This window comes from Asterias amurensis, chromosome 2 (assembly GCF_032118995.1).
Source record: "Asterias amurensis chromosome 2, ASM3211899v1".
Lineage (NCBI taxonomy): Eukaryota > Metazoa > Echinodermata > Asteroidea > Forcipulatida > Asteriidae > Asterias > Asterias amurensis.
The window spans coordinates 217,173-243,388 of NC_092649.1; the positions used below are offsets into that span (position 1 = coordinate 217,173).

Consider the following 26,216-nt stretch of genomic DNA (forward strand, 5'->3'; position numbering starts at 1 on the left):
TTACCCGATACTTAATTCTGAGTAGTCAAGTGTGGAAATCTTTTACTTTTGGGTGTGAGGGGGGGGGGGGGGGGCGCATTTCGGGATGACGCAATTAATCTCATTGTTACGTCAAATGGTGGCATAATCAGTTGCGTAAAATCAGGCGGCTCATAAATATTACAAGGTTTAGTTATTTAGCTCTACTTCAAATTATGGTAAATTGTTTTTCTTCTGAGGATCGAGTAAGTTTGCAAACAGTGTACAGCCATGAGTCTATTTTGCTTTTAAATTATTGTGGTGCGCTACATTTTGCCTGCATTGTGTTTTTTGGGGGGTCACCCTGGTTTTATGCTGCTGTTGAGGAAACTTCACACATAAAATCATTTGCCTAGACACTTTTCTGAAGTTTGTGACCTTGGGAGACAGCTTTATTTAATTGATGGGTTTAAAGGCAGTGGACACTATTGGTAATTGTCAAAGACTAGCCTTCACAGTTGGTGTATCTCGACATATGCATAAAATAACAAACCTGTGAAAATTTGAGCTCAATCGGTCATCGAACTTGAGAGATAATTATGAAAGAAAAAACACCCTTGTCACATGAAGTTGTGTGCGTTTAGATGGTTGATTTCGAGACCTCAAGTTCTAAACCTGAGGTCTCGAAATCAAATTCGTGGAAAATTACTTCTTTCTCGAAAACTATGGTACTTCCGAGGGAGCCGTTTCTCACAATGTTTTATACCATCAACCTCTCCCCATTACTCTTCACCAAGAAAGGTTTTATGCTTATAAATATTTGGAGTAATTACCAATAGTGTCCACTAGCCTTTAAAGGGCACGCTACTGATTCAGAATTTAGAATTGGCAACTCTGATCCTGAACTGATCTTTCTCAGCGCCTCTTCAAAAGTATTGATATCCCCTTTACACTACTTAGCGATTTTTATGGCATGTTTAGGTAAACTTATCAACTTTTTTGTTTGAAGGGAATAGGGAATAGTAATAGTTCTTTCGATAATAATGAAGCATATTCTTGGCTAATTAATTCATTTTGACATTTGGTTATTGGTTTTGGTTATAGGCTTTAATATTCCTCTGGTTTTCCTTTTTTCCGTTTAACTTTAATTAACTCGTGGCTATAGACTTTACTTTCCCAACATTATTTTTACAGCCATTAATAACGTTGTACGTGAAGGACCGAATCGGGCGCATGTGAGAGAGCTTATAATAGGGTTGAAATGAGTGATGTTCAAAATGGGTGATTGGAGTCATGGGTTTCCTTCGTGACATCTGCAACTGGGAGACTACAGCAAAGAGTGCAATCAACAATTTTAACTCAGTAAATACTTGCTTGTCCCTTTTCAGTCAGTTTATTGTTTATTTGTACACTTGTTTTTCATCAGTTTTCAATGCAAAATTTAAAGACAATGATTGCATTAGTGTAATGTAAAAAATAACATACAAAGTACAAAATAAAACTTGCACAACACAATGTGGCTAGGTTAAGTTTATGACACCTCCAGTTTTGGAATTGGTAACCCTTGAAAACTATTAACTCACACTTAGGCCTAATAGTTCAACTGCTGTTGACATTATTAATTGACTGGAAGGCTGCTCAACAATAATTTATGCTGCATATGCCTGTATTCAAAAGTATCCAACAAACATTTCTGTTCCACAACCATTCCTAACTCGTTTTTTTTTCTTTTGTCCTTGTCTCCTGTAAAGTGCTCTGTTATTATTATTATTATTGTTATTATTACTTTTATTTCAAATATGGGGTAGTTCAAATATTGAAATAGATAAGTTATTGTCATAAATGTTATCCATAGCTCAAAAGTACTTCAAATTTGACATTTGCAAGTATTTTACGTACAAAAGTACACAGTAAAAAAGTGCATTGGCCTTGCATAATTTCCTTAGAAGAATGATATAAATAGCAGTCCAAAATTGTCAAGTTTAATTGTTTTTGATAACTTTCATTAAAAAAATACACATTGACTTAAGTAGGAAAGTACTGCACATCATTGGCATTCAAAAATCTGAAACACAAAGTAACAGTGTACCACATGAACAGTGTATGCCAATTTCAATGCATTTCAATATTTTGCAGAGTAAAAACAATTGGCATGCTGCTCTTATGAAGGTTGATTGGGAGCTTGGTTATCACAAGTAAAAAAAAAAGAAGAGGTTTAGGGGTATTGCATGATGGTATTCGGTCTGCTTATATCAGAATTAAATTCTACTTTAAAAAAAAGTAGATAAAACACATGGTGTTACCTCAAACTAAAACCATATTCTTTTAATAAATTTTTTGATCATACATGTTTTATGATAACAACAGTTTTAGAGAATGATATAATATAATATAATATGATATAATTTTGTTCAGTTAGTCAGACATTAATGCAAAGAAATTATTTATGACACAGTCCCCTTTTTAACTTGGTTACCAGGTTTTGCTATGTTAATCTAATGGTTTGGTAGCTATACCCCCCCCCCCCCCCCTCCTTCTTAACATAAGCTTTGGGAGAAGATAAAGAACACGGTCATAATAACTTATATTACAGTAGCATGACTCCAAGTCCAACAAACATGAACAACAAACAACATGGTACTGACGATAATCCACTACAGCGGAGTGGTCCATAAACCTTGATGTTTCTTGCACCATGATTTGTTTTATGCAGATTGTGTCTTGTAAAGCTCAACACCATGCTATAAGAAATGGTGCTATTATTAATATGAATTGATAAATACCCCAGACAGTTTAGGTTGAAACATGGTCACATGGCCAGGTTGTCGTGCAAGCCACGCAGGTCCATACATAGTACACATAACACAATCAATACATACTGGTTCTCACTGTAAAATGTATTAGTTCAGGCAGTCCCATTGGTAGAAAGGTGGTCACATGACCATAAGAAATAGCTGAAGCTGTTTTAGACGGGTTCATACCCATGGCGTATTAGTGCTTGACCCCAACCCAACGTACGCAATAACCAGTAATGGCATTTGTACGTCACGGAGAGAAACAGATAAGAATGTTGTCATGCTAGCATGCAGGTAAATGTTCTAATTACGCATAACACAATTAATCCATACTGCCTGGTACTCAAAAGTAAAATCTATTACATGTAGTACACACCTGTACAGACAATCATTGAGCCCAGTGTGCAATTTGAACTTTGTCAAAATGGCCCGATACTGAACCAATTAAAAAGAATATGTCATTTCAATTTGAAAAGGGTGTCATTTTCTGAATGGGAAAAAATGACTCTGTCTTAAATAGCCTTAAAAAAACTTTGCAGGGGTTGTGGTCATGTGAAAAGAACTTCCCTTTCGTCTCGATCCTTCAATGGCAGGCCACTGCCCTGCTGGTTCAAATGATTATTTTAAGACCTCTTCACATCTCTTTTTAATTTGTTTATTAGTGTGCCATAAAAAATATTTTCCCATAGCTATTTTTTATGAGCTTCACTTTCATTTAATCCATGAAAGACTTGATTTTATTTACATGGGTTCTCTTATCTTATAAGCAAATAATTCGCCAGCTTTGTATTTTTAGGAAACATAGTATGAGTGTTCCATTTAATGTCCAACTCTCTTTGGTAATTCCCAAGCACTCAGCTTTAATGTAACTCATCTTAAACAAGTGTTTCTAAAAACTTTTGCAGCTTGCTGAATGCATCAAGATACTTCAGACAGAGAAGTGGACTTACAAACTCATCCACCTTTCTTTCATTTGATGGATTTCCATGCCTGGACGGTGCATGTCTTTATGATCGAATTGAGTTAAGCCCGGTTCATACTTCATGCGAATGCAATACGAATGTTGACGCCACAAATTCGCAACAAATAATTTGCAGGAAGTATGAACCGGGCTTTTAAGTGTTCAATTTAACTCCAAGAGCGGGGGTTGATTTCACAAAGAGTTAAGACTACAAAGTTATGACTAGTCTTGTCTCGAGTTACTCCTCCTAACTTAAGACTAGCCATATGTTTTTATATCTCATAGGACTAGTCCTAAGTTAGGACCCTAAGTTAGGAGTAGTCCTAACTCTTTGTGAAATCGACCCCAGCTTGGTTAAACACAAATAAGGTATATTTATAACCCACACAACGTCAGAAGAGAAATTCAATATTGGAACAGCAGCTCCTATTTAAAGGCAGTGGACGCTATTGGTATTTACTCAAAACAATATTTAGCATAAAAACCTACTTGGTTACGAGGAATGGGGAGATGTTGATAGTATAAACATGCATGTGAGACTTCCTCGTTTCAGCTGATTTCCTCTTTTTTGGTTTTGACTTTCCTCTTTTTTTCTTCACTTTCTGTGTACAAAAGTATAGGAATAGTATCTTTTCCTCTTTTTTTTTGCTTGTCAAGTTTCTCTTTTCCTCTTTTTTTTTCGTGGATAGTTACTCACATGCCTGTATAAAACATTGTGAGAAACGGCTCTCTCTGATGTTACATAGTTTTCGAGAATGAAATAATTTCCCACGAATTTGATTTTGAGACCTCGGTTTTAGAATTTGTGGTCTCGAAATCAAGCATTTGAAAGCACACAACTTCGTGTGACAAGGGTGTTTTTTTTGCATTCTTTTCTTGCAATTTTGATGACCGATTAAAGCCATTGGACCCTTTCGGTACAGAAAAAAAAAAAAAATTCACAGATTTACAAATAACTTACAGGATTTACAGAAGGTAGTGGTGAAAGACTTCCCTTGAAATATTATTCCATGAAATGCTTTACTTTTTGAGAAAACAGTAAAACAATATCAATTCTAGCGAGAATTACAGATTAATTTTAAACACATGTCATGACACGGCGAAACGCGCGGATAAACGGGTGGGTTTTCCCGTTATTTTCTCCAGCCTCCGATGACCGATTGAGCCTAAATTTTCATAGGTTTGTTATTTTATATATAAGTTGTGGTACACGAAGGCTGGGCCTTGGACAACACTGTTTACCGAAAGGGTCCAATGGCTTTAAGCTCAAAGTTTCACAGGTTTGTTATTTCATGCATATGTTGACATACAGCAAGTGAGAAGACTGGTCTTTGACAATTACCAAAGATGTTCATGTCTTTAATAGTAGCCATCTTCAGCAAACTGACACAGAAGTTTGGACGTCTTGTAGGGTCGCTCCAAGTGAAGAGAATGTCCAGCTCTCTCTAGGACGTGGACCTCACTGCCAGGAATACCTTCTTTTAAGACATCAGCCCCTGATGGATGAAGTAGCTAAAAAGAATGGAATTGCATAAATTGGATGAGTGCCATTGTTAGTGATTAGAACCAGGGCGGAGTGTCCATACCACACGATGTATAGTATCCCCCCCCCCTTAATCCATCTAAAGAATTCCTGAGATTCCCAGAACACAAGGAAGTCACAATATGGGGGGGGGGGTTACACCATGCCACATATTAAGCACAATTGAATTTTTAGGAGGTATTTGATAACGTTGTGATTTGTATCATGATTTGGTATCAAAGTACAAATTGTGCATGACAAAGGCTCCATCAGACCATTCATGACACTCAACAATATTACAGTATGGCAGTCTTAACAACCATGGAGTTTCTTTCCGAATTGAGGAACAACTTCAGGGATTCCAAAGCAATGACTCCTTAAAGCTGCCCCAGAGAGATTTAAGACAAGTCATGGAGTATCATATATCTTAACCACCTGTCTCTGCCAATCAGCCATATCCACAACCTTAAACCACTCTGATCAGTGACACACAGTTTCTTGAATAGAGTTATGTAAAGTTTGCAAAGTTTCTGCACTATTGTATTTCAAATTGTTGTTCAGATGGCAACCACCAACACATCCCATGCCTGACATACGTTTCTGTGCACTATGTAAACATGAACATTTTGGTTTAAATATGTCACAACAGCGGCAGGTTGTACCTTATCATGTTGACCCCATAGTACCAGTGAAGGAACAGTGATAGCTCCCATGTTGGAACGCAATGAATCTTTGGAAGCTGGAGCCATCATATCGTTAATAACTGAGTGTAAAACAAGACAAACATTACTTATACCAATTGTACAATATATATTAGCTAGTAGTGCAACAGGTTTGACACAACACACACTCACAAACTATACAATTGCTGCATGCTGTGATTGAGCAAATGGCACCAAATGTGAAGCTGAGGGTGCCATTTCTTCCAGAGGGTGTACAAAACCCCTGGACCAATCACATCACACAGCATGCAACAATTGTTTTGTTATATACATTTATATGTACCATGGTAAGTATTGGAGATCTTTTGTCATAATGAAATTGGCACAATTAAAATGCAGACGACAGTGGTGAGCAAACTATTGCTTCACTGTTGTTAGTTAAAATTAAGAAGTTGTTCTCCTTCAAACACACATAAGAGTGTGAACAATAACTGAAAATATAGAAAATTTTGTATTACTAATCATTTTCATTTTTGGGGTAGGTTAAATGGCGATGACTGGAAAACGCTTTTTTTTTAACGAAGGTCTCTTAATCTCATGCTTCAATACAGACTTTACTTATAACAATTATAACAATAATAATAGTAGTAATAATAATAATAATGATATCGAAGTCTTATATAGCGCACGTATCTACCAACAAGGTTATCAAGTATAATCATATACGAACTTTCAGAAAGATAGGTTATTGAAGTAATGAATTCTGAGAATCAATTATGTAGCACCTTATATAGGTTAACCAGGTGCTACGGCGCATACAGCAGCCACAGCCAGCAAACACTGGGGCGAACCCCGGCTCTTTTCAATATGTGCACTGGGTTCTTTTACGTGCATTACATCACACTAGGGACCAACGGCTTTACGTCGAAGGACGAAGCAATGGTTAAGTGTCTTGCTTAAGGACACAGGTGTCACGACTTTTAGTTAAAGTACTGTATTAATTACAAAAAAAACATATAAATTCTCAGAAACAGTTATTTAAAGAGTAACAGCTAACCTTTTCTGTAGAATGCATTGTTATTTTTCCTTAGGAGTCTCATTCCTTTCCAATACTGAAACAGAGCAAAACATCAATCTTAAAGGAGCACGTTGCCTTGGATCGATCGAGTTTGTCTTTGAAAACGATTTGTAACCGTTTGTTATAAAATGCATGGTTAGAAAGAGGTTGTAAAAGTAAAATACAATGATCCACACAAATTTGCCTCGAAATTGCGTGGTTTTCCTTTTACTTTGCGAACAAACACGGTCGGCCATTTATGGGAGTCAATTTGACTCCCATAAATGGCCGACCGTGTTGGTCAATGAGGTAAAAGGAAAACCACGCAATTTCGAGTGATACTTGTGTGGATCATTAAATTCTACTTTGAAAATATCTTTCTAATCACATGTATTTTGTAACAAATGGTTACAAACCCTTTTCAAAGACCAACTGGGCCGATCCAAGGCAACGTGTTCCTTTAAGGGTATATTATATTAGTGTTCCACAGTGCTTATGAAATGAGTGAAAAGGGCAAAATTTCAATTAAAAATTGAAAAGAAAATTATGCAGTCTGCAAATTGACAAAAATGCATCATCGATGAACTTCAACTTGTACTTTATTCAGCTGACAAAGAAAAGCCAATTGTGGGCATCTGAGTGCAGCATTTATCCAGGGATATGGCCATAGACTAAATGACCGCCAGGTTTCACACTCGTAGGAGGATTTTCTCATTTGCTGCAAATAAGTTTTTCGTCTTTGAGTCCCTGGAGAGATTGGAGGTCCAGATAGTCTTCATAACATATGAAACAATGCGTCTTTGCCATCATGCCATTAAACATGGGTCAAACCAGTGTTGTAACCAGTGTTGTAGTCATTCTTCCTCAAGTCAAGTCGCAAGTCATTCTTCCTCAAGTCAAGTCACAAGTCATTTTTGCTCAAGTCAAGACACGCGTTTTTGATTTGCTCTGTGGAAGTCTCTGTTTTCTGTCAATTATACACTCCATCTCTTCTTTTAACCTCAGTTTTTTCCACCATCTCTGCCATACAACATTGAGCAGACTTCTAGATCAAGATTATGCCTCCAACAAAAGAGAAAAATAAGAGTTCAACTGGCTCAACAGACGAACCTAGTGCCAAGCTTCCCGCACCTACTACGTCAGGTGACCAATGGCCTATGACAAGATCACAGAGGAAAGGTGGCTTTGTACATCAATCTATCACTAATGTAACACTAACACTCACAAGGTTTGGTACTTTAGGAGTCTCATGCAACAAGAATGGCATCATCTTAACATATTCCTCCTCTTTCTCTGGTAGCATTCCTTTCTTCAATCGTCCATCTCTCACAGCAAGCTCAAACTCACTGGGTATCTTGGAATTGATTCCTGCACAAATAGAGTATGATAATTAACATTCCAAGCATTATTGAAGGGTAGTCAGAAATTAGTTTTATCAAGAGAGCATCGAGATTACCAATAGCATATAAAAAGTAAGCTGAGTGACATGCAGGTATTATACCTACTTCATCTGCAATACATGTAACAAGGTCTAAAGCTCAGGTAACATTAAATAATGGCCAATGGTGCTACTTAAGTGACAATAGTACAACTACCCAGTGAACCAATTGTATGCAAACAAGATGCAAAAATATGGCTGATGCAACACCACCAAAAATCCTGTTGTTCTTCAACCCCCAGTGCAATAATAAAATCAGATTTTGTGTGCATTTCTTACTGCTAAATTAGAGTATTCAAACTGCCCTCTTCTGATTGTGGTCTAGTGGTTATGAAATCTGCTCTATAATGCAGATGGTTGTGGGTTCAAATCCCATCTGAAGTACCAGTGTGTTTATATCCAACATCCGACAAAACTCAGGAGAGTATCATTAACAACATTTGCTTAACGATTTTAATTATTTTTAATTATTTGTTAAGTAGGGGTTAAACAATAGGCTTCCTTACAATTAACTGTCATGACTCTGTATATTGTTTATAAGAGAAAAGCACTAACCTGCTGGGCATAGCATGGTAAGTCTTTCTAGGTCCTCTGAATACTTAGCAGCATAGATTCCTGCTACACCACCTCCCATTGATATACCAACCATGTGGAATGGCCTTTTGCGCATACCAACTGCCTGTGTGAACTAGAGTAGTACAAGCAAATTGTCAATGTTGATTGCCTTTGGAAAAATAATGATCATCAAATCTACTTGAGTGTAAGGAGCTTCAAACTGTATCGAAACATTTATGGTGATGATCGTGATAAATGTAGCAGTAACATTGGTCAAGTTAGTTCTCTCAAATACACTCAAGTTAAAAGTCATTTCTAAATAAATTTGTAGGTTTCTACATTAATGCTTTTTGTATGACCCTTGACCCCACCTTGTGTTCAAATTATATTTGAATGACTTTGACTTTGACTTGAGTCATACTAGTCACTTTGACTTGGACTTGAGTCATACTAGTCACTTTGACTTTGACTTGGGTCATACTAGTCACTTTGACTTTGACTTGAGTCATACTAGTCACTTTGACTTGGACTTGAGTCATACTAGTCACTTTGACTTGGACTTGAGTCATACTAGTCACTTTGACTTTGACTTGAGTCATACTAGTCACTTTGACTTTGACTTGAGTCATACTAGTCACTTTAACTTTGACTTGAGTCATACTAGTCACTTTGACTTTGACCTGAGTCATACTAGTCACTTTGACTTTGACTTGAGTCATACTAGTCACTTTGACTTTGACTTGAGTCATACTAGTCACTTTGACTTTGACTTGAGTCATACTAGTCACTTTAACTTTGACTTGAGTCATACTAGTCACTTAAACTTTGACTTGAGTCATACTAGTCACTTTAACTTTAGTCATACTAGTCACTTTGACTTTGACTTGAGTCATACTAGTCACTTTGACTTGGATTAGAGTCATACTAGTCACTTTGACTTGGACTTGAGTCATACTAGTCACTTTGACTTGGACTTGAGTCATACTAGTCACTTTGACTTTGACTTGAGTCATACTAGTCACTTTGACTTTGACTTGAGTCATACTAGTCACTTTGACTTGGACTTGAGTCATACTAGTCACTTTGACTTTGACTTGAGTCATACTAGTCACTTTGACTTTGACTTGAGTCATACTAGTCACTTTGACTTTGACTTGAGTCATACTAGTCACTTTGACTTTGACCTGAGTCATACTAGTCACTTTGACTTTGACTTGAGTCATACTAGTCACTTTGACTTTGACTTGAGTCATACTAGTCACTTTGACTTTGACTTGAGTCATACTAGTCACTTTAACTTTGACTTGAGTCATACTAGTCACTTAAACTTTGACTTGAGTCATACTAGTCACTTTAACTTTAGTCATACTAGTCACTTTGACTTTGACTTGAGTCATACTAGTCACTTTGACTTGGATTTGAGTCATACTAGTCACTTTGACTTGGACTTGAGTCATACTAGTCACTTTGACTTGGACTTGAGTCATACTAGTCACTTTGACTTTGACTTGAGTCATACTAGTCACTTTGACTTTGACTTGAGTCATACTAGTCACTTTGACTTGGACTTGAGTCATACTAGTCACTTTGACTTTGACTTGAGTCATACTAGTCACTTTGACTTTGACTTGAGTCATACTAGTCACTTTGACTTTGACTTGAGTCATACTAGTCACTTTGACTTTGACTTGAGTCATACTAGTCACTTTGACTTGGACTTGAGTCATACTAGTCACTTTGACTTGGACTTGAGTCATACTAGTCACTTTGACTTGGACTTGAGTCATACTAGTCACTTTGACTTGGACTTGAGTCATACTAGTCACTCTGACTTGGACTTGAGTCATACTAGTCAATAACTTGGTCTTAGACTCAACCATTTGCATTTTTGACTTAACTCGGACTCAATGTCTGTGACACGGGACTCAATAAGGGACGGCTGAGAAGCTTCCATGTCAGTCAGCCACTTCTGTTGAAGTTCTACCGAGCGGTGATTGAGAGTGTATTGACACAGTCAATGATCGTTTGGTGGGGCAATGCAACAGCCGATGACCGGAAGCGTATCAGCCGGATCGTTCGCACCGCAAGTAAAATCAAAGGTTGCCAACTTCCATCACTTCATAAACTGTATCTCTCTTGAGTTGAAAAACGAGCTCTCTCTATAGTAGATGACAAGTTTCACCCGGCACATGACCTGTTTCAGCCCATGCGGTCAAAGAATCGATTTCGTTCAATTAAATCTGGATCTAACCGTACTTTGCAGAGTTTTTATCCCACAGCTGTTCAGTCTAAATGACAGGTTTTAATCATGAATGTCTATTTCTGACTTTAATTCAATCGTACTGTTTTTATCTTTCGTATTTCGCCTGTATATTGTAATACTTTTCAGAGATGTTTATATTATATTTTGATGTATTTTTGTATAATTGATAAATTTTTAGTGTATTTTTTTGTATGACATATTTTTCGACAAGCAGAACCAGGACGCATTTCACTGTACAAATATTTGCTTTTTACAAGTGACAATAAAACATTATTCTATTCTATTCTATTCTATTCTAAATATAACATTATTTGTTTCTTACAAATAAGTGAATAATAATAATACTGGTTGCTACTGCTGTAAACTACTGCTGTAAACTTTCACATTTTACAGGCCACTGTGTACATTTCTGTCTAATTCTAGTGTGCAGTTGTGTAGACTCATTGGAACAAATGGTGTCCACACAATGGGATTATTTAGAAAATGGAACAATAGCACAACAATAGGAAATCCCCACAACTCTGTGTGTGATCCTGTTAACAAACCTTGACATTTTACAGGCCACCATGGTGCACCATGTACCTACCTGTCTAATTCTAGCAGCTTGAGCAGCAAATGAAAAGCTATCACTCATCTTACGAGTAGTGTGACCATGTCCAGGCATATCCACTACCATAATGTGCCAATCACTTGGCAGATTCTGTACCAAAAGAAAAACTCAAGATCCTTTTCAATATGAAATGTTTGATTTTTTTTTTGAGACAATCTTGGGACAGACTGAAGACAGACACATAACAGAGTTACTGTGACAAAAAGCACTTCCCCTTTTAGTCAACTTAATTATCTGCTCCCAACGATCCAAGGAACATTTCTAATTAAAGAAAATACTTCAGGTTGCTGGTCAGTGGTGGACAATAAAATACTCCACATAAGGACTAGAAGTGTCATTAATTCATCATTTGAAGTTGCTTCCACAACTAAAACCTTTGCACCTGTGTATTCCAAAAGAAAACCACACAATATGAGAATGTAATTTGACTTAAGAGGACAACAAGAGCATAATGTATGTCACTAGTTGTGCAATACTATGTCAAAGCCTGCTGTGCTACTATAGTACTAGTGTCAAACTTAAACACAAAATGTTGTGCTAAACACTGCATTATTGCCAAATTAATTCATCAGTTTACAACGATTTAAGTTTGACACAGCAAAATGTTGTGCTAAACACCACATTATTGCCAAATTAATTCATCAGTTTACAATGATTTAAGTTTGACACAGCAAAAGTGGAACATTGAGCACCAACAATACTTAAGGAATTTAGAAGTAAGAGATGCCACCATAATTGTGTTAACAAATTTTTGTCTTTATTAAAAGGATAACAAAAATGGTTGCTAAGAATATAACAGTTTGAATTGTTTACCTTGACAAATGGCCACCACATGTCTTTAGCAGCAGAGAAGCCATGCAGGAATAGCATAGTTGGTTTGGAGGGATCTTGTTTTCCTCTCTCAGCGTAGCTAAAGGTGTAGTTGCCAACAGTGACAGAACTAGTTCGAAAACCAATGTGCCACATTTTAAAACTGTCAAAAGAGAAAGAAAGAATCATGTAACAGAATGAACTCTACATCCCAACTTTGTTTGTAATACTATTTAACATGTCCAGATTCAAGACTATCACAGCTTCATCGTAGACTGTAACTGATGGTGAGTTTTTCTACGGTTCTAAGCATTATATGAGTCCCAAACATGCCAAAAGCGTGACTCAATCTGAAACTTAGTCTACTTTGATTGGAACCAACACTTTTTGGTTTTTCCCTCTAATTTCATCCTCAAGTGAAGCAAATCTAAAGTGTCATAAACAGGAATGGCTTTCTTTGAATTTGATCCCACCCTGGACCCAAACCAATAAAATACGTAGACAGGGTATTTCTGTAAGGAAGGGGTCTACACCAGACTTGAAATGACAAATGAATATCTGAAAGCACAAAGGAATGATGGTAATAGACAAGTAACTACTACCTGATATCGTCTCTGAGTTTCCAAGATTTTATTCATTTACTTTTCCTTGTTTTGATATATTACGTTTATCTTCCAGTCCGTGTTAATCCACCAATTGAACTTGAGGTGGTATAAAAACCTTTATCTTCCGCTACCACCAATCAGAAGCTCGAACTACTAGGGGGATAAAAACATAAATACTACGACCTCTGTTTTATATCCTACTTCCTCTGTTTTTATTACACAGTGCGTATTGTGAAATGTCATTTTGTCACGCTCCGTATACGGACAGTGAAAAAATTACATTCTAAACTTTGTGCGCGTGAATGCTGTTCGTCCTGAAATAACGTTCTGAAATTTTAAACTTTGCACGTTGCACATGAGACTGGAAGATAAATTCGTTATCACACGCGCGCTCGTGAAATACAAAAAAATATAGCGCGTCTGCGTCCCATATCTAACTCGGCCTTCGGCCTTGTTGGATATGGGACGCAGAAGTGCTTTATTTTTTCATATTCCACTGGCGCTTGTGTGATAACTTATATCTTCCTCTGTTTTTATTGCACAGTGCATATTGTGAATGTCAATGTGCCACGCTCCGTATATGGACAGTGCAAAAATTACATTCTAAACTTTGTGCGCTTCGTCGCGAAATAAGGTTCTGAAATTTTAAATTTTGCGCCTTGAATGACGTGAAACTTGAAGATAAATTCGTTATAACATGCGCGCTTGTGGAAGATGAAAAAATACAGAAGCGCTATATTTTTCCGTATTTCACTTGCGCTTGTGTGATAACTTTTTTTATTTTTTATTTTTTATGCAGGTCGCCAGACACACAAGGCCTGAAGGCCACTTTAAGGTGGGCTACAATTTTGTTTTCTCCAGAGGTGTTGCCACCTACTCCTGTAGGGCTGAAACAGGGTTGCTCCTTTTACAGTCCATCCGGATAAGGCTTGGGTATCATCAGTCGGAAGCCTGGCCGGTAAAGCAGAAATCACTACCTTCCTAATTATAATATTATACGCAAAATATGTTGGTTTAACAAAATTAACTAAAACTGGAAACAGGGGCAGGGGGTTTGGAAAAAAACAAATTTTTAAAAAAATCTAAAATTTCTTCCTGAAAATGAATGTGAAATTGATGTTAAACTTGATCTTATCACTGATCTGGAAGTTGTTTTAAAGATGTTTGTTTAAAAAAAAAAAAAAAATTGATATGAATGGCTTACAAACTCTGTGTTGTTAAACTCAATTCAGCCATTGGCTACGAAATTCAAATGTTTTTAATAAACCAATTTAATAAAAATAATTTAAAATATGAAAGATGGTGTAAACAAGTACTTACCGTGTGTAAAGTACAAACACAAGGTCTGGACGTAAGAATATGAGTCCCACTACAGCAAATATCATCGGTGAAAAGAAGAAAATGAATGGCAGCATCATGATGCAAATGCACATGCATGGTGGTACTAACGCAAGCTTAAATAATGCATGCATCCTGACAAGCAGCACCAACTCCTGGTTCTTTTTAAGTTAAGTCTTGAGAGTTGTTTTCCTGAAGTGTCAGTCAGCAACCCTTTGAACCTGGAATTGGATCGAGGCAGACAACTGACACTACTTAAATCTGTTAAGAAAAGATCAAAACATTGCATATTATAAATTACTATTAAAAATAAAAACAAATAATAGTATTTTGATCATGCTTTACATGCTTTTTTGTTGGAACACAATCAGTCCATATCAGTTGAAAAACAACATCTAAACTGAAAGCAGCATTGTGACTGGGAAAAAGCACAGTTCTGAAATGAATAGAATGAATTCAATACTTAGCTTGCTGAAAACTGTTAATAAGAATTTACAAATGTTGAGCCAGTCAAACTAAACGACATTCCTTCAGGGTGTTTTTATTTTGCTTTTCATAGACAAAAGGTTCTTCCACACAAGCGGACTTCAAACTTCAAACTAACCTCCTCTGACCTAATTGATAAATGGACTTTTGAACAATACTCGGTCACTATCTGATAATCTGATAAACATAGGGATCTGTTTTGACTTCAGATTTACAACAACTGTGATTAATCTTGTCTACGTTAGAGACAATGGGGAAAGGTCACATTGGATCAATCTTTGTCAACAGTTTGATGTACTAAACAAACAGTAAGGGATATGGACAGGATATTGCAAAATCTTTCTGGAAAATTGTACAAAGTGCACTACTGGTTTTACATGTACTAGATGACAAAGTTTTGTAATTGAGAAACATGATACCGTATTATCATTATTAATATTTCATTTTATAACAGCATGCTAAAGAAAGATGCCATTTTATTTTGTGCAAGTAGCCTTGGATCTCAAGGATCTTTGACAGGATCCTATATGTTCCCCAAAGCACTGCCTTCTGAAGCAGATCTACCCTCACAGTTATGCAGTTATTTCATCTAGATTATTCCCGTTTGTTGGGGCTCAAACAAATGTAATAGAGGGGGTTCAGGGGCCGGCCTGATGGCCTGCTTCTGGGGTCTACGGGGGCGAAAGCCCCGGTGGAGGTCACTCTGCTTTGACGTTTTCAGATTGGGAGTGAAAAAAACACAAAGTGTCTGTATACAACATTACAACTACTTCACTAGACTGCTGGTGAGTTCTAATGTGTGTTCTGTCCCAACTTGACAATCGTCTCAAGTATAGTTAGGACCTAGCCCTATATATAGGACTCTTTCTCTGTACACAGGAACAGAGTCCTAACTATTGATGAGGCTCATTTCTGGGGCGGAAAAATTACACAGCTTCTTAACTTAAATCTTACCTGCAACAAGCCACTAATTTCAACAGATTCACATTCCATGGCAGCATACATTTTTCTGCGGTGGGTTTTGGTCCTCATATTTTCCTCACAAATTCCTGTTTCGATCGTTTTCTCACAGTGTTGTCTGTTGTCGTGTGTACGCGTATACATTCGCGTGCAAGACGCATGATGCAAGCTTAGACGCATGAATTCTTGGTCATCGTATCTTGCGTACACACGGCAGACTGTGAGAGTACGAACAAAAATGGGAATTCCTTAACGTTGGGAGCTGCATTATTTCATGAAAATGACTGATTTGTGAAGAATATATGACGATCAAAACCCACCGCAGAAAAACATATGCTGCCATGGAATGTGAATCTGTTGAAATTGGTGCTTTCTTGCAGGTAAGATTTGAGTTATGAAGCTGTGAAAATTTTCCGCCCCAGAAATGTACCCTCATGTCCAGGACGTCACTGTAGTACAAAACGAAAGTGTAAGGCCGCCAGGGCTAAGTTAGGACCAATCTTTACTTCAGTGTTCAAGTTGGGGCGTCCCAACAAAATGCAGGGTACCAGCACGCTGCAGTGGAGCCAGTATCAAAGTTCTCTATCTGCTTACAGGGTTGGTTGTTGCTGCAATGTGCTGGTTGTTTGCACAGGACAGTCGGATTGCTTGTGGATATAGCTCTGCTTAGCATTAGCAGCAACGGCATAGTAGATGATTGAAGTTGGTAGTAATGGAACTAATCTCAAGTTTGTCTTCAGATTTATCTCGTAAATTACAGTGTTACTTCCCATTGATAATAGAAATAATAGTAACAGTAACAGTAACAGTAACAGTAACAGTAACAGTAACAGTAACAGTAACAGTAACAGTAACAGTAACAGTAACAGTAACAGTAACAGTAACAGTAACAGTAACAGTAACAGTAACAGTAACAGTAACCGTAACAGTAACAGTAACAGTAACAGTAACAGTAACAGTAACAGTAATAGTAATAGTAATAATAATAATAATAATAATAATAATAATAATAATAATAATAATAATATCATTTATATCTAGCGCCTTTTCCTAAGGTTACAAAGCGCTCATTAGAGCCAAATTGTATTCAGATGAACTTGTGGGCTTTAAACAAAAAATACAAACCAGACATATTGCCAAGACAACGAATAAACGACATTAGTAACTACAGTTAGGACTGTCCTAACTAGAGTATGACTGTCCCAACTGTAGTTGAGACCATCCTTATCAGCTTTATCAAAAAGACATGGCCTATCCCTACTACAGTTGGGACAGTCATTTGTACAGTTGGGACTGTCTAAACTGGAGTATTTATGACTGTTTTAAAACTTGTTGAGACCATCCCTACCAGCCAAAATATTATCAACATGTAAAAAAAAATGTACAGTTGGGACAGTCATTGCTACAGTTGGGACTTTCCTTACTGTTATGACTGTCCCAACTGGAGTAATGACTGTCATTAATGACAACTTGTAAATGTTACGGATCTCTCATTATGGTACATAATACAAATAAACTGCGCCAATAAAGTATCTAAACACTTACAAATTGTCAGATATATCGGAACCTGAAATAGTATGCCAATAAATAATTATTCATTTCGAGTCACCGTTAATTTCTGCACATTTTGACACATCTTGTGTTGCGCTACGATGTTGTTTAGTGGATTTATGGACACTTGAGTGGCTAAAGGTCGAGTTTCAAAAGTTATAAAAGCCCCTATTCAAGCTAAATCGTTGTATTGTGATGAGTAAGATCAGCGTTTCTTTTGCCCACCTTTTATAAACGATTTTTTTTGTCGCTTGTTTGATAAATCGGTTGTGATGAACATCAGCAATAATTGTCAGTAACCAAGCAAAGGGGTCAAAGATGGGAGGCATACAACAATATGGGTTAAGAGCCAGAATCCCTGATTATGAGATAGGGAAAGGTGGTTCAAGATAACAGGAAAGATGGCTCAAATGACCAAACAGGAAAGAGGACGGATCGTTGGTTTGATAGAAGCCGGTACGTCGATGCGAGCTGCAGCTCATGGTTACAACGTCACCAGCGACGGTCAGTAAATGATGAAATGGCTACCAAGCTCAGGGAAATGGGGACGACCTGTCAAGGAGTGGCCGTCCGAGGGTGACTTCTGCAGCAGAATAAAGTGAACAAGTCCATAATGCCTGACACCACTCTCGAGGGATTGCGACGCATCCTGATCAGGAAATGGCGGGGGATTGACCAGGGACAGATCAGAGGTCTCATTGGGAGTATGAGAAGACGACTCCTTGGCGTTCAGGACAGTGATGGAGGACACACTAAGAACTGATGAGGACAGGATGTCAGCAGTTTTAGAGTTAAAGATACGGCAATAAATTTTATGGTCAAGTAAACGAAACGAGTTTGTGTCTTTTGTCTTGATTTTGTCTGTGTGTGGTGCTTGTGCAAGTTCCCTTCTGGAATTGGGGTGAATAGGGGCTTTTGCAACTTTTGAAATTCGACCTTAAGCCACTCAAGTGCCCATAAATCCACCCAACAACATCGTAACGCAACACAAGATGTGTCAAAATGTGCAGAAGTTAACGGTGAATTAAAATGAATAATTATTTTTTTGTATACTATTTCAGGTTCCGATAAATCTGACCATTTGTAAGTGTTTAGATACTTTATTGGCGCAGTTTAGTATACACACGTTTTTTTGTTTTTTTAAGTTATATACTCAATGCATTTTTAAGGAACATCCCAAGATGAAAGCCAACATCCTGAACCGTCCATTTTCATTAGTATTCACCAACGATTATGTAGCTGCCTCTCGAAACCTTGGACCCAACCCTCTCCCTTCAATGAGCAATATCAAGATCAACTCTGACAAGATCGCTAAACTTCTCAGGAACCTAAACCCATACAAGACTACAGTTTCTGATGGGGTGCCAGCCAGAATGCTGAAAGAAATTGCAGAATAAATTGCTCCAGGTTCATGGCCTCCCTTAAAGGAACACAACGCCTAACGCCTTGGATCAGTCGAGTTGGTCTTTGAAAAGCGTTTGTATTCATTTGTTATAAAATGCATGATTAGAAAGATATTTTAAAAGTAAAATATAATGATCCACACAAGTATCATTCGAAATTGCGTGATTTTTTCGCTTTACCTCGTCGACAAACACGGTCGGCTATTTATGGGAGTCAAATTTTTGACTCCCATAAATGATGGTGTTAGTTCGCAAAGTAAGAGGAAAACCACGCAATTTCGGGGCAAATGTGTGTGGATTGTATTTTACTTTTAAAACATCTTTCTAACCATATGCATTTTGTAACAAACGGTTACAAATGCTTTTCAAAGACCAACTCGCCAGATCCAAGGCAACGTGTTCCTTTAATCAAGGTACTGTACCAACTACATGGAAGAAGGCATTGGTAGTTCCATAGAAAGGCAATTGATCTTCACCTGCCAATTACAGGCCTGTCTCACATCCTGTGTAAGCTGTGTGAACATGTGGTTCACAGTGCCACCATTAACCATCTCACCGACCACAAGATCCTCTCCGATGCACAATCCGGATTCCGGAAGAGGCGCTCATGCGACACACAGCTCATACTTACCATTGACGTCCTGGCTAAAGGTTTGAACGAGAAAGGACAAACAGACCCGATACTGTTGGACTTCCGCAAGGCAAGGTTTCTCACAGACTTCTTCTCCAGAAGATGGAGCACTATGGCATACGAGGACCAACTCTCCAATGGGTCAAGGTTCCTTAGCCAGCGCACTCAGCCGGTATTGGTAGGTGGCAAAGTCAGCATGCAAGCCAATGTCACATCAGGAGTCTCTCCAGGCAGAGTCCTCGAACCACTGCTTTTCTTGGCATACATCAATGAACTTGCAGACGGTGTGATGAGCTTAACAACAAGATTATTTGTGGACAACTGCGCGCTGAATCAAAGAATCTCATTTGAGGATGCTACTCTACTTCAGAAAGATGGAGTTTCAAGCAACGAAAGTGTCAAGAGGTGCGCATCACAAACAGCAGCCAACACCTGCAACCTACACCATTCACGGCACGGCCATTGACCAAGTCTCATCAGCTAGGTATCTTGGTCTCAATGTTGACCAAAAGCTATTAACTTCAACACTCACATTAAAGACATCATCACCAAGAAAGCTAATTCCACCTGTGCATTTCTACAATGCATATCTACCACTGAAGTCGCAAGATCAAGGACCTACATACCAGGCGCGAATCCAACAAGGACGCCCACCATTGCGCTGGAAGGTGCAATTCAGGATGATGCCATCATTCCACTTCATGAGGCAGAGCACTTAACTAGACATAGACCTGAATGGGGACGGTTTTCCAAGGAGGCCAAGGGACACCCAGTCTTAAGCAGCTAAGTAAGTAAGTAAGATTTTTTTCAAAAAAATCGTATGGGTAAACCTTATTTTAATTTAAAATTCAGAAGTCAGTACTACATCTCTGTAGAAAAATTCTGTTCATTCTCTCTCTCTGCATCTGTTACAATCCTTTATTATTTTTGTTTAAATCATGGCTACATTATAGTTGATTGGGTCTCAGTCCCCATGCAGCCTGCTGGCTGTAACTTGGAGTGCCCACACGCGCATAAAGCAACAAAAATCCCTGCTTGTCCGTGCGCAGAGTTCACTGCTTTCGAAGCGCCAAGTTCTTTGCTTACGGTAAGCAGATCCATGAAATTTTGCCCAGCAACTGCCTGGTGGAAATGTTTTCCTAATTTTTTTAAGCAATCCTTACAGGAAACAACTTTCCCATTGAAAGCACTACGACAGTGGCAGTTAACATTAAGGATTCCTTAGAAGAAACAACTTTCCCATTGAAAGCACTACGACAGTGGCAGTTAACATTAAAAAAATTGCTGCTTGGGGATTGCGCAGTCTTTCATTCTAAAAATAAAAAAAAATAAAAAAAAAAAGCGAAGCAGGTCCAGCGTAGCAGAGCAAGATTTGACCGCTACTCAATGTACTACAATGGCAATCTCTCCAGAGCAGGTGGCTCCAAAGCCGCCTAGCCATGCTCTACAGATTCTCTATGATGATCAAGTAGACATCAGCTGGAAGAAACATCTCACCGAGTCTAAATCTAACACCAGAGGTCCTGACCCCCCACTTTAGCTCCCAAGTGTACGCTTCCTCCTTCTTCCCTAGCAGTAGCACCAGCAAAGAGTGGAACTCCTTACAGAAGGATCCTGGAGAGTTCTCAACACTCAATGCCTTCAAGGTGGCATTGAGGAGGAAACGAGCCATCTAGCTCACAGGCACTCTACTTTTTAAACTGCAACACTGTACATCATATTCTGCACACAAGTTTTTATTTTGTTTGCCTGCGATCAAACTTGGACAGCGCACACACCGACCTCACAATGCGTTAAATTCATACCATGAAGTCTGTACTTAACTTGCAAGAAGATTACAGAATTGGTAAGAATTTTTTTTCTTCTAAAATCACAGATTTACATAAACCTAAGACAGTGTAATGATAATGGTAGTAAAAACATCCCTTTAAATATTTCTGTCTGAAATGTCATATTTGATGAGAAATAACTAAAAATAATTTCCCGTTCAGAGTTCATTGCTCAGTGATCGTTTTTTTCATTTTTTGTAAATTGATATCTTGCAAGTGCAATCGGTCTCAAACTTCCACAGGTTTGTCAGTTAATGTATTAAAATCAGACGATAGTGGAATGAACCTCATAGTTCTAGGAGTAGGGGAATCTCAACACTCAAGTTGGAACCGTTGGAATGATCAAGTTGGAACGGAACAACCATGAAGGAGAAACTATCAATTTTTTTCATGTTTTTAAAATGTTAATAAGGGTTTGTTTAGTTTGGTTAAGACAAGAGTTTTTGATAGATTTTTGCTTTTTAAAAGCAGTGGACACAATTGGTAATTGTCAAAGACTAGCTTCCACAGTTGGTGTATCTCAACATGCATAAAATAACCCCCCTGTGAAAATAAAGTAACGTAGGCTACATTGTATGTGTACACTTTTTACAAAATAAAAGAAGTAGTTGATAGTTAGGCCTAGTACCTTTTTAAATGGCCAAATACTACATGTAAGCTTTTTAATGGCAAAGTACTAGTATGGGGAGTTTCAAGATTAAGAATTCTGAACTTTCGAGAAAATTTTGGCCGCCAGGAAATTTACCGTCCGCCCGCACCGTGTTCAGTCGAAAAGTTTTTAACACGTTCTTTAGGCCTACGGGTACGGGCCTAGACTGAAATTGCGTTCATTCATGTCGGTGGAAGTGCTGCGCCATTTTTATGTTTCGGGCTTTGAAAAATGTTAATAAGGGTTTGTTTAGTTTGGTTAAGACAAGAGTTTTTGATAGATTTTTGCTTTTTAAAGGCAGTGGACACAATTGGTAATTGTCAAAGACTAGCTTCCACAGTTGGTGTATCTCAACATGCATAAAATAACCCCCCTGTGAAAATTTGAGCTCAATCGGTCATCAAAGTTGCGAGATAATAATGAAAGAAAAAACACCCTTGTCACACGAAGTTGTGTGCGTTTAGATGGTCGATTTCGAGACCTCAAGTCTGAGGTCTCGAAATCAAATTCATGGAAAATTACTTCTTTCTCGAAAACTACTCACAATGTTTTATAGTCCATCAACCTCTCCCTATTACTCGTCACCAAGAAAAGATTTATGCTAATAATTATTTTGAGTAATTACCAATAGATAGTGTCCACTGCCTTTAACAGAGCGTGATTTGCCGAAAGGCGCTGGCCATGTGATGGGGACTAATTGCCTGACGGCTCCGCGACAGATCCGTGCGTGATAGCTCCATGGCGTGCACACACCAAAGATCGTTTGGTACACACTCCTTGTTCCGTCCCGTCTCGTGCTATAACGTCGCTAAATTATACGGTGTCAGGACACTTCGTACCTTTTCAAGGTACGAAGTGACTTTGGACACTTCGTACCTTTGACACTTCGTACCTTCTTACAAGACACTTCGTACCTTCTTACAAGACACTTTGTACCTTCTCACGAGACACTTCCTACCTTCGTACTAATTCGGGATTTCTGCATCGTTTATGAATTACAATTCATTAGGTATTATTAATTTTTATCTCAACGAACATAAAATTATTGAGGAATACACATTTTAATGAAGGTACGAAGTGACTCGGCTGAGGGTACAAAGTGACTCAGCTGATGGTCACTTCATACCCCGCCCACGGTACAAGTGACCAATTTGGTTACGGTACGAAGTGTCCCGAAGGTACAAAGTGTCCAGGGTACGGAATAGCAAAGGTATGAAGTGTCCAACATCCAATTTTACGATAATCATATTCCAAATCCAATAATAATATTTGTAATGTAAATTAGGCTACTACTTATACTAATAACTTTGTAACATGATTAAGCTTTTTATGGATGGGACTATGGACGGTCATGATGGGAATGAACTTTTAGTTACATCAAAAATGAAGCCTACCACGCAGTGTGAAAATCGAAATTTTTCAACTGGGTGCCAAGTTTGTTTTTGTTCATGTGCCGAGCCGAGTTTGCAAGGTGCCGAGGTGTAGGTGCCGAGCTTGCAAGGTACCGAGATTGCAGGTGCCGAGTTTGCTATTGTGCCGAAGTGACCGGCAGACCGGCAGACCGGTACCCGTTGGCGTTGCGATAACGTATCGTAGCGTCATACGTTATCGACCCTCATATGTTTTCGGTTCCCGTTTATCACGAAATTGTGCAAGCCGCACCGGTGACAGAAGCTATGCAGTTTACTCACGGTCTGTATTTTCATCAGGCTTAATCATGCTGAGAATAAAGTTTCCTGTCGTTAGTTATGCTCAAACATTTATAAAATGATTGATTTTTGGTACTAATGAGTCAAAGAAACATCATCCAACCTCCAAAGTTCAAAACAAAATTACTATCTGCTAGATTGAGTTTCATTCTGCTTTAGTCACTAGATAGATCACGTGAGGTGGTTACTATTTAGGATTCTATGGTGTGCAAATGTGGGGAAAATATTAAAATATTTTAGTGAAAATGAGAACAATTTGTTTATATATTCACTCATGCATACTGTAATAAATTCCGATAAGCGTAATAAATATTAAGTCTACATTAAAGAGAAAATATCATAGATTGGTTTCTTATCTCCTGAAACCAAAAATTACTGGTCTGAAATGGGGGAAAACGGATTGTTATGAAGTGTGAGTGCATCAAGGGGGGTGGGGTGTTTTACTTTCATGCCTTATGATATCTCTGGATTCTAATAAAGTAGCCATAATGCCTTAGGCCATAATGCCTTAGGACAAAAATGTTATTAAATTTGTTAAGTAGTAATTGAATAATATCTTTGATTAATTTTGCACGCCATACTAGCTTCTGAATAGGAAAAGTTTCCGTATGGCGCCACCACTTTTTCATTCGAAATAAAATAATATAGTATCTAATTTACCTGATTGATATATCCCTTTTTGTAAAAATGAGTGAAAAGGTGGTGGCGCCATACGGAAAGTTATCCTCTGAATATTCAATAAAATACCAACCAAAGAAAGGTGTGAAAACATATGACGTTGCTCCAATCAATGTCGTGCATGCATATAAGCACTGTTAATGGTGGACTGTCTCTCGCAACGTAAAACCAAAACTTTAAAAAATTTCCAACACACCATGAAGTGAAAGTGTTATTGTTAAAAAATTGGATAGATGATTTGAAAAAAAAAATATAATTTTTTTTCCTGTTATGTTATCCTACTGAAAACACATGACACCATATTATCACTATCAGGATAGTCCTCAACTCAATCATAATGCAGGGGGGGGGACGGAAAGGAAATGTTTTCCCGGGAGGAAAACTTATTATAAGATAGAATGCATTACATACCACTCAGTTATTTAACCAGAGCAGTGCCACCTCCTTCTCGGTTCTTAGGTCCATGCTGTAAACAAAAAACAAAAACAACGGAATGCAAAATCGTGACGGATCGGAGATGACGACAAATGACAGGTTGCTGCTGCATAAAAAGCGCCCCCTCCCGTCCTTGGTCTCACAGGGACTAGTCTTGGTTCAAAGACCAGTTTTCGGATCCAGCCTGGCTAATGATCGATGATCCATGGCCAGGGCCCAATTTCATAGAGCTGCAAAAACTTTTGCTTAAGCAAAAAAATCTTTGCTTTGTAAAATCAGATTACCGGCTAAGACTCCACGCAATTGTTATGCTAAATAAACAACATCTAAATATTAGTCAAAAGCAATGTACATGTCATGAAATTTTTGTAAATTTGGCAGTAACATGTGTAAAATAAGCAAGCTGTTTTCGTGTCGTTTAGCTGGATAGCTAGCTTTGCGCAAGTCTAATCTTGGTTCTTAACGTTTACCGAAATGAAATCCAAGAAGAAAGGCGTGCTCTCTCTCTGTGCCGGTTGGTTATAAGTTTGAGATGTTGTGTGATGACGTCGTCTGCAATTAAGATGGATCTTACTTGTGTTGTATGCAATGGCCGGACGGTTTGCCATCGATTTAGGCTAGTAGGCATGACGAGTTTGCACAAAAAATGTACCAGGCTGAAGTGAGCACCGTGTTTGGGCCCAACACTAAATCGGGCCCAGCACCGAAATTCTCCTCAGCACCGAATTTAAAAAAATCCGCAAACGACCGTCAATACACGTCGACACCATCAGGGATGCTTTATCAGCATACCTAACTTTAACGAAATTTGTGTCACCTTTAAATTATGAAATTTCAAGATTTTCTTTCAGGGATATGTTTGTTACATCCCTGAACATATCTCCTGGGCGGAAAAATAATCTCAGATTACTAATTAGCTCAGCCCAACTAATTAAAGATTGTCTCAAATTAGCATGTGTATAAATAATGTACTAAGTGCGGCAGACATACCTAACTTTGACGAAATTTGTGTCACTTTTAATTTATGATATTTTAATTTTTTCTTTCATAGATATGTTTGTTACATCCCTGACCACATCTCCTAGGCGGAAAAACAATCTCAGATTACTAATTGGCTCAGCCCAACTAATTAAACATTGTCTCAAATTAGCGCTTACGTATATAGCAACATAGTGTATACAAAGTGCGTGTATAGACATACCAAACTTTAACGAAATTTGTGTCACCTTTAATTTATGAAATTTTAATATTTTCTTTCAGGGATATGTTTGTTACATCCCTGATCATATCTCCTGGGCGGAAAAATAATCT

The 26,216-nt window shown here is 38.0% G+C and overlaps 2 protein-coding genes across 3 annotated transcripts in view; one reads left to right on the forward strand and one right to left on the reverse strand.

Annotated features, from left to right (window-relative positions):
• Nucleotides 1–1,325: 1,325 nt before the first annotated feature.
• LOC139934012 (monoacylglycerol lipase ABHD6-like) lies at nucleotides 1,326–25,561 on the reverse strand. Of its 2 annotated transcripts, XM_071928281.1 has the most exons (10): nucleotides 25,376–25,561; nucleotides 24,882–24,936; nucleotides 14,557–14,835; nucleotides 12,635–12,794; nucleotides 11,798–11,911; nucleotides 8,949–9,081; nucleotides 8,181–8,323; nucleotides 6,956–7,010; nucleotides 5,899–5,999; nucleotides 1,326–5,226 (listed from the first exon to the last, which is right to left on the reverse strand). In XM_071928281.1, the coding sequence occupies exons 3-10, from the start codon at nucleotides 14,706–14,708 to the stop codon at nucleotides 5,074–5,076; spliced, it is 1,011 nt and encodes a 336-aa protein (XP_071784382.1). In that variant the 5' UTR covers nucleotides 14,709–14,835; nucleotides 24,882–24,936; nucleotides 25,376–25,561; the 3' UTR covers nucleotides 1,326–5,073. The 2 variants fall into 2 exon arrangements, with proteins under 2 accessions (XP_071784382.1, XP_071784381.1); XM_071928280.1 differs by lacking the exon at nucleotides 25,376–25,561 and having other exon boundaries at nucleotides 24,882–25,020.
• LOC139934011 (glycerate kinase-like) overlaps nucleotides 25,376–26,216 on the forward strand; it is a 35,541-nt gene continuing 34,700 nt past the window's right edge. Inside the window, exon 1 of the mRNA XM_071928278.1 lies at nucleotides 25,376–25,419. The gene's annotated coding sequence lies outside the window, so the exon portion shown is untranslated. The remainder of the gene's footprint in view (nucleotides 25,420–26,216) is intronic.